The 10,923-nt window shown below is 45.2% G+C and overlaps 1 protein-coding gene across 1 annotated transcript; it reads left to right on the top strand.

Moving 5' to 3' along the window:
* Positions 1-2,933: 2,933 nt before the first annotated feature.
* On the top strand, positions 2,934-5,835 carry LOC138304361 (claudin-9-like). Its single transcript, XM_069244343.1, has one exon. The coding sequence runs from the start codon at positions 3,975-3,977 to the stop codon at positions 4,629-4,631; it is 657 nt and encodes a 218-aa protein (XP_069100444.1). The 5' UTR covers positions 2,934-3,974; the 3' UTR covers positions 4,632-5,835.
* The last annotated feature ends 5,088 nt before the right edge of the window (positions 5,836-10,923 follow it).

Below are 10,923 nucleotides of genomic sequence, written 5' to 3'. Positions count from 1 at the left end.
GCATTGTTTTTAGTTAGGCTAATGTTTTAGTTTCATATTATCAGTGCCACTGTGCTAAGGCGTCACTATCAAGCGACAGAGATAAACAAACTGTAGATATTCACATTAGGTACTGTCCCTCTTTGCACCTTCGAGGGAATTGTTTATGTAATTGCCTCCCCAAGCATGTCTTGTTATCTATTGTTTGGGAACAGTCCTATGTCAGGGGTCCGATAGGATCTGTATAAATGCACCCTACACAGGGATTCCGACCAGATGCCATTGCTGCTATCGATGCTGCACATCGCTTTGAAGCTGACCCAGTCTTCGTGTCCCCACGGAGTCTGATTTAGAGACCTCATTCCAAGGTAAGGAGGGTTGGGGGGCTCTTCTTATGGGCACCGCATTGGCAGATTAGGTTTAGCACACCTAGCTCTCTTTAGGTTAGGGGTTAGGTTCATCATGTTAGGTTATTAGGACATATTTTATATCTCATGTCATTTTATGTAACTGCAAGATGGTGGGGGTCTTTGTACTAATGACTCTTGTCTTTACAATTCTGTTTCTTGCACTGTTCATCATCTTAATCATTGCAGCCCATGCAATTTATCGTAGGTTGCAGCATTGTTAAATTAAAACCTATTAAGACTTTTTAATGCATCCCTTTCATTACCTGTGTTTGATTGAGAAATACTGTTCATGTGAGGAAGGGGTAATCTCCGTTCAACCGACGACACTCCCTGAGATGTCGTACTCTTGATTCCATGCGTAAAGGCTGCCACAAATCACCTTTTACTGTTTGGGTGTTTGGTGAGCTGCTGCTTGTGAGCTGGGAGGGTTGAGAGTAGTTGTGACTTGTTGTAGGACTGGCACAGTCACATACAAACATAAGTACTGCACCCTTAAACCAGCAGTCTTGCCTAGAGCAAGAGTCAAACTACGACAGCTTAACATGTTTATAGGTCATTGCGTAGTTTTTATATAACTTGTCTGATTAGATGCTTATGGGTCTCTGTTTTATTTGTGTGTGACAATATGTAAATACTAGCATTACTATTTTATCTATAAGGCTTTGTTATTGAAATATTGAGGCAACATAAAATCAAAATATTAATCATATAAAATACACAAATAAATTACCTTCAAGGACAGCAAGACTTGAAACTCTGAGTTTATACAGCTTTAAATCTCAATATATTATCTTCCTTATACCCTTTCTATGTAGTTGTGAATCTATATATTTTTTACTTTACTCCTACTGTAGAAAAGACAAAAAAAACTTTCACTCTCTCCAATGCACTACTCTGTCTTTCCCTATACCTCTTTCAATATATCCTCTACCTCGACTCTCTGACTCATCCCATACATCATTCTACCACTATGATCTCCAAAATAAACCTTTCTAGACTCTTCCCTCCTCTATCCCTCCTGACTTACCCCAAACCTCAGCTTAATTCTATGATTTCCCAAACAACACTTTCTAAATTCTTCCTTCATGTATCCTTCCTTTGACTTATCCCAAACCTCATTTTACTACTATGATCTCCCTAATTCCTTCCTACAGACACTTCCCTCTTCCATCTCTCCGTTTTACCTACCCCAAACCTCACCTTACTACTATGATCTCCCACATAACACTTTCTAAACTGTTCTCTCTTCTATCACTCCATTTTCCTACCCTAACCAATCAAAAGACTTGCATGTCCACCATTAAAATAATCTCATATTTCCCTATACTAATCCACCACTAATCCTTTTGGGTTCTGGAGTAGCGCGCTAAGCTTGGCTCAGCTGCCAGAGAGCTTCCAGGGACAGACTGACAGGCTAGTGGTGGAACCTAACTCATAGTCGACTCCATGGCCTGCGAACCCTCCACACGGGAGGGTTGTCACTATTGTTGTGTCGCCACATTAAGTGCTGTCTCAGATAATATCTCTGTGCCTTTGAGGTAGACACGCCAGTGAAATAGCAAGGGTGCCACAAAGTCATTGGCCCTAATGAATGCAAGGAAAATGTACCCCCTCGGTGCAAACTGCATAGTAAAACCCAGCCATAAATGAGATGGAGAGTGCCCTCTCACACCCCTGAGCTTCGGTGCCACTATACCGCAGGGCCACTCTTACGTGCAGTATTCTGCCACAGCCACCATGTGAGACAGGTACCCGCTGCTGAATCAAGCTTGTAGTGGGTAGATTGACTTATAATGTTCCTGAGAGCAAAATGTAGTATTAGAATAGGATTTCAATAACTTGATATTAGTTTTCTTCAGTCAGAGGGAATGATAGAATGTGTGTCTTCAGCTGTAGGTTTTAATTCAGCTAATGACAGTCTTTCAGGGCTCCCTATTCTTATATGGAGCAATGTGTTTTTCACCCCGATAATATTTGCACCACTGGCTTACGCTATTATAGTGGTCCAAATATTTCCAATGAATCCACATTGACTACCGCGTTGGGGGTGGAGCGGTGGGGGTGACTGTAGGCGTAGGACCACTCTCACAGTTTGCCATTTTAAGATGTTGCTGGTCCTTTCCTACACAGTGCCTCGAAGCCGGTCCTGCCTTACCGGAGTGGCCCTGCGAGCCAAAGAATACCAAACCAACCAGCACAAGCAATCCTGATGTCTGACCCTCCCTGCAAATGCACAGCCGCTCGCTGCTGCCCTCCCTCCTTCTCCATCCATCCTCCTCTTCTTCACATTCTTCATTCCAATCTTCTGCCCAGTTTTACTCCTCCGTAGCAATGTCTCAGGCCGGTTCCAAAATAATAACAAAAAACAATGAACAAAGAGCAAAAACGATCTCGTAGAACAGGGAGGGCTTCTCGGCTCTTCTCACCATGTGCAATGCCCCGTAGCCCCTCCCTGCGCTCCCAGACCTCTGCTCTTTGCCACTCCTGTCAACATGTTTTCTATAAAGGCCCCTTAGTGCACTGGACACTGAACTTTGGAGTGTGAAGCAGCAGAACCTGCACTCTTCACGAGAAACCGGGACTCTAGAGGGCATTACAACCTCGTAGATAAACTACTGGCGCACAAAGTCAGCTGGCAACCCATAGGGCTCAGAAACTGAAACAAAAGACAATCAATCTGCAACCCTCCTGATATTCACCGGGATGCAAAGCTACCCACATTTCAGAGATTCTAACCACCAGAATCAAATGCTGCAATCAACCCTTAACTGCAAGGATCAGGGGCTTCACTGCCCAGTGAGCAGGACTGAAAGAAAATCATAATCCCAATCACTACGACTATATACAATTAGACACCACCAATTACCTCTGCCGAAGGACATCAAAATCTTCAACCACCTGGATCACCAGCAGCTAACATCCACTGGGAACAAAAACAATCTAAAATTTCCAAAGATTATCTGAAAATCCCCAACCCCTGGAGCAAGCAACACCAGTTCATAGCCTCGATATGCTGTGACAAACAACAGCCCACAGCTCTGGGACCAAAGGAAATCTGGACGCCTCAATGGAATGTGGTGACAATAATCCACAACTCTCAGATACTGTGATCAACAAATCTGGGGACCCAGATGACTGGGACCAACAAAAACCAACTCCTGAACCTCATCTGAATCAACTCCTGGTCCCCTCTGCTTGCTTGTTGGTGTTCAGTGAAGTTTCCTTAGATTGATATTCAACAAGTGAAAATCCCTGCAGCCTCCCACTCGTGTTCACCAGATAGAACTTACTTTAATGCCTTTTGCAAGTACACAACAGTTCACCTTCCTGCTTGTTGATGCCCAAAAGATATTTCTTGGACACGTCATATCTGACTGAGGTGGCTTCTCCTTGTTTACTGGCACTTAACAAAGATTCCTTGGAGCAGATATAGATCTAAAAAACATTTCAGCACCCACTTGCTTTCTTGTTGACGCAAATTAGCCTACGCCAGGTGTGAATGTGACTTGGCTAAGTAAACTGCATGGCTCTGCTCCCTCGATTTCTTTGAGTTGGAGAGAGGTAGGTGCATTCTGACAAGCTGAGATGCCATCGGCTGGGCGCGAGATGATGGGTGTCTCCTTCAGCATAGTGGGTTTGCTGTGTGCTGTAATCGCCTGTGCCATGCCCACATGGAAGGTGACTGCCTTTATTGGCAGTAGCATTGTAGTAGCACAGATCATCTGGGAGGGGCTGTGGATGAATTGCATTGTACAGACCACCGGCCACATGCAGTGCAAGACATATGACTCTATGCTGGCTCTGCCCCAGGACCTACAGATAGCCCGTGCTCTTACCATCGTCTGCATTCTATTGGCTATAATGGGTCTCTTTGTCAGCATCATTGGTGCTAAATGCACCAAGTGCATCGACGAGGCGAGTGTCAAGAACCGTGTCATGATTTTGGCTGGCATCCTCTTCTTCCTCTCTGGCCTACTCTGCTTCATCCCTATCTGCTGGTTGGCTATCCATATCATTGATGACTTTTACAACCCGCTGGTGGCTGAACCCCTCAAGCGCGAATTGGGTTCTTCACTGTACATCGGCTGGGGTGGCAGCGTTTTGCTGATGCTGGGTGGGGCACTGCTCTCCTGCTCATGTCCAACATGGGGTGACCGCTACCAGCAGCAGAAGGGACACTCAGCTCCACCTGTTCCCACCACGGCACAGCCAGCTGGGCTCAACAAGCAGGACTATGTGTGACCGCAAATGAGTGAGCAATGAAAATTAACATCAGGGCAGATCAGCACTGCAGAGGGATGAGGTATGGACTGCCAAAATATAACCTAACGTTTTCATGAAGGAGAAGTAATTGGACAGGGAAAAAGCTACATTTCCTAACCTGAAGGGAGAAAGGATTTCCATCAGACATATGCCAAGGGCTCATGCAGATAATGCTGTACAGAATTCAGTACCCCCACCTCACCTGCAGGTCGCCAGAAGTGGCTAATGACTGTGTTTGGAGTCCTTCTACTATGATTTTTCTGTATTTCTTTTTGTGTGTTCATCAGTCACGTAGACATGGACAAATTACAGCAGATAAAACATCAACAACATGGTCTCAACAAATGCCAGGACAGAGGTGTCCTGTGGCATGGTGAGCCCGCCATTGTCATGGCAACTGTGGTGGGTTTCCTTCCTTTCTAGCACAAGTAATATGATGGTTTTGTGGAGGGTGTCAGAACCTTATCAAAACCAATAGACCATAGATTGACTGGTGTTGAAGCCATGCAGGTAACTTTGTTTGCGGTTTGTCCGTGTGGGGGTGTGTGTGGGGGGTGGGGAGGGCAGTGGGAGATACACTTAAAACTACATGTTATTTCAGAAAAATCTTTGTTGCCTGCTAAAAGTGCTCATACTCTGTCAGCAGCTTTTAATCATGTGTAACTTTTTTTCATGAAAATACAATTTAGTTTACAAAAGTTGAGCTTGTGTATTAACAGCTACATAAGATTCTAACATATGCATCCCATTGAAATTGGATTATGGAGGGCGCTCTACAACTACAGTGGATTTTATTTTTCAACTCTGTGCCTTTTCTTCTGTGGAATAACATAGAGGGCATCTGTTACTAATCCACAATGCTCTTTGCCGGCCTTACATTTAAACTGGCTGTCTCCAAAAGTCTACAGTATAAATCGAGTGATGGTTCTCCACTGAGTGCACTTAGGTTGCGCTAAGACATTCCTCTTCTTTGACTGTATGCAGTCAATCTCAAATTATATATTTCAAGGATAGTGTCCACACCACCAGATGCCACAAACCACAAACCTTTATGGGAGGGTTATGAAGCTTTATGTTGTCCACATTTTTTATGTTCAAGACTTTAACACCAATTAGGAATAATAAATATTTTACTGTTTACTATAAATGAAGTGTGTGCTCGATATCAACAACTGAATTCTCAGCAGGTATAAAAGTAATAACAACAATTGTTCAATCGGCATCCTTCTTTATAAATTTGTCATGTTTTTGTCTGTTCAAAACAATATTTGATTTACTTCAGAAAAGCATTGTTGCTATGTAATATTTTGTGGACCTCGGTTTCACATTGGTTTGCATAGAGCCCGAACCTCAATGACATGGTGAAATCAGTGTCTCTCTGGTAGGGGATGACCCACTAGAAAGAATGCCTATTGCACTTCCCACAAGTGAAGTAACACAACTTCTTTAACATTGTGCCAAGTTATAATGTACCTCTCTTTTCTTTCCTGCACCAATTAAAACCCCTACAATAGGTGTGTGCGAGGAAATAAAATACCCTCAGAATTAATGTCCAAGTGCTACTGTCATATCAGATGGTAATTGCAGTATATATATATATATATATATATAGAACCAAAGGTTACAGGGACGTTATAGTTAGGCTCACATTTTAAACGTACAAAACCATAGAAATTCACCTGTTACAGTTATCTCAAGTAAGTATAACTCGTGCCCTAAGGTAGCTATAACTTGCACCCTTGCCATGCACAGTTTTTTCATCAAAAAGCTTACTGCAAATATTTCATTAATATTATCAAACATGTCATGAGTGCCGTAATTTGTGGGGTAATTAGCAGTGCATGGCGAGGACGCATGTCATGGCACAAGCTATAGTTACATGAGTTAACTATAACTACAACAGGTGAATTTCTATGGTTTTATACTTTTAAAATGTGAGCGTAACTATAACGTCCCTGTGACCTTTGTTTTTATAAGTGCATTTCTATATTTTTTAATTGTATTTCCTAACTATAATGTCCATGTAATTTTTTTTTTTCAGTAAATTACTATGGTTTTTAAGTAAAGTAATTTTCATTACTATACGTAAATCCAACCACTGCTGTAATTTTAATTACTATACGTTATTGCAACCACTGCTGCACACGGTCTTTGGTCATCTGTGGCGGTGGTTGGTGTAGGAAAGTACCATCTTGCCTGGCATGTTACCCCCATATTTCACTGTATATATGTTGTTTTAGTTGCATGTGTCACTGGGACCCTGCCAGCCAGGGCCCCAGTGCTCATAAGTGTGCCCTGTATGTGTTCACTGTGTGATGACCAACTGTCTCACTGAGGCTCTGCTAACCAGAACCTCAGTGGTTATGCTCTCTCATTTCTTTCCAAATTGTCACTAACAGGCTAGTGACCAATTTCACCAATTTACATTGGCATACCGGAACACCCTTATAATTCCCTAGTATATGGTACTGAGGTACCCAGGGTATTGGGGTTCCAGGAGATCCCTATGGGCTGCAGCATTTCTTTTGCCACCCATAGAGAGCTCTGACAATTCTTACACAGGCCTGCCACTGCAGCCTGAGTGAAATAACGTCCACGTTATTTGACAGCCATTTACCACTGCACTTAAGTAACTTATAAGTCACCTATATGTCTAACCTTTACCTGGTAAAGGTTGGGTGCTAAGTTACTTAGTGTGTGGGCACCCTGGCACTAGCCAAGGTGCCCCCACATTGTTCAGGGCAAATTCCCCGGACTTTGTGAGTACGGGGACACCATTACACGCGTGCACTATATATATGTCACGACATATGTATAGCGTCACAATGGTAACTGCGAACATGGCCATGTAAAATGTCTAAGATCATGGAATTGTCACCCCAATGCCATTCTGGCATTGGGGAGACAATTCCATGATCCCCCGAGTCTCTAGCACAGACCCGGGTACTGCCAAACTACCTTTCCCGGGGTTTCACTGCAGCTGCTGCTGCTGCCAACCCCTCAGACAGGTTTCTGCCCCCCTGGGGTCCAGCCAGGCTTGGCCCAGGAAGGCAGAAAAAAGGACTTCCTCAGAGAGAGGGTGTTACACCCTCTCCCTTTGGATAAAGGTGTCAGGGCTGGGGAGGAGTAGCCTCCCCCAGCCTCTGGAAATGCTTTGATGGGCACAGATGGTGCCTATCTCTGCATAAGCCAGTCTACACCGGTTCAGGGATCCCCCAGCCCTGCTCTGGCGCGAACCTGGACAAAGGAAAGGGGAATGACCACTCCCCTGACCTGCACCTCCACTGGGAGGTGCCCAGAGCTCCTCCAGTGTGCTCCAGACCTCTGCCATCTTGGAAACAGAGGTGCTGCTGGCACACTGGACTGCTCTGAGTGGCCAGTGCCAGCAGGTGACGTCAGAGACTCCTTCTGATAGGCTCTTACCTGTGTTGCTAGCCTATCCTCCTTCCTAAGTAGCCAAACCTCGTTTTCTGGTTATTTAGGGTCTCTGCTTTGGGGAATTCTTTAGATAACGAATGCAAGAGCCCATCAGAGTTCCTCTGCATCTCTCTCTTCACCTTCTGCCAAGGAATCGACCGCTGACTGCTCTGGACGCCTGCAGAACTGCAACAAAGTAGCAAAGACGACTACTGCAACCTTGTATCGCTGATCCAGCCGCCTTCTCGACTGCTTTCCTGGTGGCGCATGCTGTGGGGGTAGTCTGCCTCCTCTCTGCACTAGAAGCTCCGAAGAAATCTCCCGTGGGTCAAAGGAATCTTCCCCCTGCAACCGCAGGCACCAAAAGACTGCATCACCAGTCCTCTGGGTCCCCTCTCAGCACGACGAGCGTGGTCCCTGGAACTCAGTAACTCTGTCCAAGTGACTCCCACAGTCCAGTGACTCTTCAGTCCAAGTTTGGTGGAGGTAAGTCCTTGCCTCCCCACGCTAGACTGCATTGCTGGGTACCGCATGATTTGCAGCTGCTCCAGCTCCTGTGCACTCTTCCAGGATTTCCTTTGTGCACAGCCAAATCTGGGTCCCGACACTCTAACCTGCAGTGCACGACCTCCTGAGTTGTCCTCCGGCGTCGTGGGACCTTCCTTTGTGACTTCGGGGGAGCTCCGGTTCACTCCTCTTCGTAGTGCCTGTTCCGGCACTTCTGCGGGTGCTGCTTGCTTCTGAGTGGGCTCCTTGTCTTGCTGGGTGCCACCTCTGTCTCCTCACGCAATTGGCGACATCCTGGTCCCTCCTGGGCCACAGCAGCATCCACAAACCCTAACCGTGACCCTTGCAGCTAGCAAGGCTTGTTTGCTGTCTTTCTGCACGGAAACACCTCTGCAAGCTTCTTCACGATGTGGGACATCCATCCTCCAAAGGGGAAGTTCCTAGTCCTCTTCGTTCTTGCAGAATCCACAGCTTCTACCATCCGGTGGCAGCTTCTTTGCACCCTCAGCTGGCATTTCTTGGGCATCTGCCCACTCACGACTTGAGTGTGACTCTTGGACTTGGTCCCCTTGTTCCACAGGTACTCTCGTCTGGAAGTCCATTGTTGTTGCATTGCTGGGGTTGGTCTTCCTTGCAGAATTCCCCATCACGACTTCTGAGCTCTCTGGGGATCTAAGGTGCACCTTGCACCCACTTTTCAGGGTCTTGGGGTGGGCTATTTTTCTAACCCTCACTGTTTTCTTACAGTCCCAGCGACCCTCTACAAGGTCACATAGGTTTGGGGTCCATTCGTGATTCACATTCCACTTTTGGAGTATATGGTTTGTGTTGCCCCTATACCTATGTGCTCTCATTGCAATCTATTGTGACTGTACATTGCTTGCATTGCTTTCTATTGCTATTACTGCATAGTTTTGGTATTGTGTACATATATCTTGTGTATATTTGCTATCCTCATACTGAGGGTACTCACTGAGATACTTTTGGCATATTGTCATAAAAATAAAGTACCTTTATTTTTAGTATATCTGTGTATTGGGTTTTCTTATGATATTGTGCATATGACACCAGTGGTATAGTAGGAGCTTTACACGTCTCCTACTTCAGCCTAAGCTGCTCTGCTAAGCTACCTTTTCTATCAGCCTAAGCTGCTAAACACCTCTTCTACACTAATAAGGGATAACTCGACCTGGTGCAGAGTGTAAGTACCCCTTGGTACCACTACAAACCAGGCCAGCCTCCTACATTGGTGGCAGCGGTGGGATAAGTACTTGCAACTATTTACCACTTTGTCATTTTGTACTTTTCATAAGAGAAAAATATACAAAACAAGTTCAGTGTATGTACACCTAACCAAAAAGTTTTGCTTTTCTCCTCTTACTCTATTGCTAAGTGCTGAAAAGTTTTTTTCCTGTTCTTTAAAAAGTTATTAAACTTTTTCTTTCTTTTTCTGTCCCTTAAACCTTTTCTAGCATGTCTGGTACAGGTCAAGCTCTAGATCTGACCAACACTGCTTATGACCACCTTAACTGGAAAGGTGCAAGGAGTCTCTGCATTGATAGAGGTTTAGGGGTAGGGAAGAATCCCTCTGGAGAATTGTTGGTTAATATGCTCATTGAACATGATAAGACCATAGCTGGCACATCTGGTGAGAGATTAGCTGATGGTTCACACTCTGAATTTGGGGTACCCCCAGTAAAAGTGTTAGATGGGACCCTTCCCAACCTGCCCCTTAGCAGGCCACCTAGCAGGGCTGGTACTGATGTGAGTTCTCATCATAGTATGGAGGTGACTCCTTTAGGCCAGGTTGTTAGAGTAGCATCTGTTAGGGACAGGTCTCCCTCTGTTCATTCACACCATTCTTCTGTGTCAAGGCATGCCGAACCCACCCTCCCTGAAGACAGAGTGTTGGAAAGGGAACTCAATAGATTGAGAGTGGAAGAATCCAGACTGAAGCTCAAGAAGCAACAGCTGGATCTAGACAGACAAGCATTTGACTTCGAAAAAGAAAGACAGAGGTTGGGGTTTGGACCCCCTGGTGGCAGCAGCAGTATTACAGATAGTAATCCTGTAAAAGAGCATGATTCTAGGAATCTGCACAAGATAGTTCCCCCTTACAAGGAGGGGGATGACATTAACAAGTGGTTTGCTGCACTTGAGAGGGCCTGTATTGTACAGGGGGTCCCTCAAAGGCAGTGGGCTGCTATCCTATGGCTATCTTTCAGTGGAAAGGGTAGGGATAGGCTCATGGTAATAGAGAAACTGGTCCACCCTGAACAACGCCTACTTGGCCACCAGTACCAAGTGACTGATGCTCATAACAACACTCTTAGCCACCCCATGGCTG

Source organism: Pleurodeles waltl, chromosome 7 (assembly GCF_031143425.1).
Source record: "Pleurodeles waltl isolate 20211129_DDA chromosome 7, aPleWal1.hap1.20221129, whole genome shotgun sequence".
NCBI classification, from domain to species: domain Eukaryota; kingdom Metazoa; phylum Chordata; class Amphibia; order Caudata; family Salamandridae; genus Pleurodeles; species Pleurodeles waltl.
The sequence above is the reverse complement of the archived record's forward strand: the minus strand, read 5'-3'. Positions and strand labels throughout refer to the sequence as shown.

What these genes read in the sequence shown, in the direction of transcription:
- LOC138304361 (XM_069244343.1), top strand. Translation starts at nt 3,975, where the DNA reads ATGCCATCGGCTGGGCGCGAGATGATGGGTGTCTCCTTCAGCATAGTG.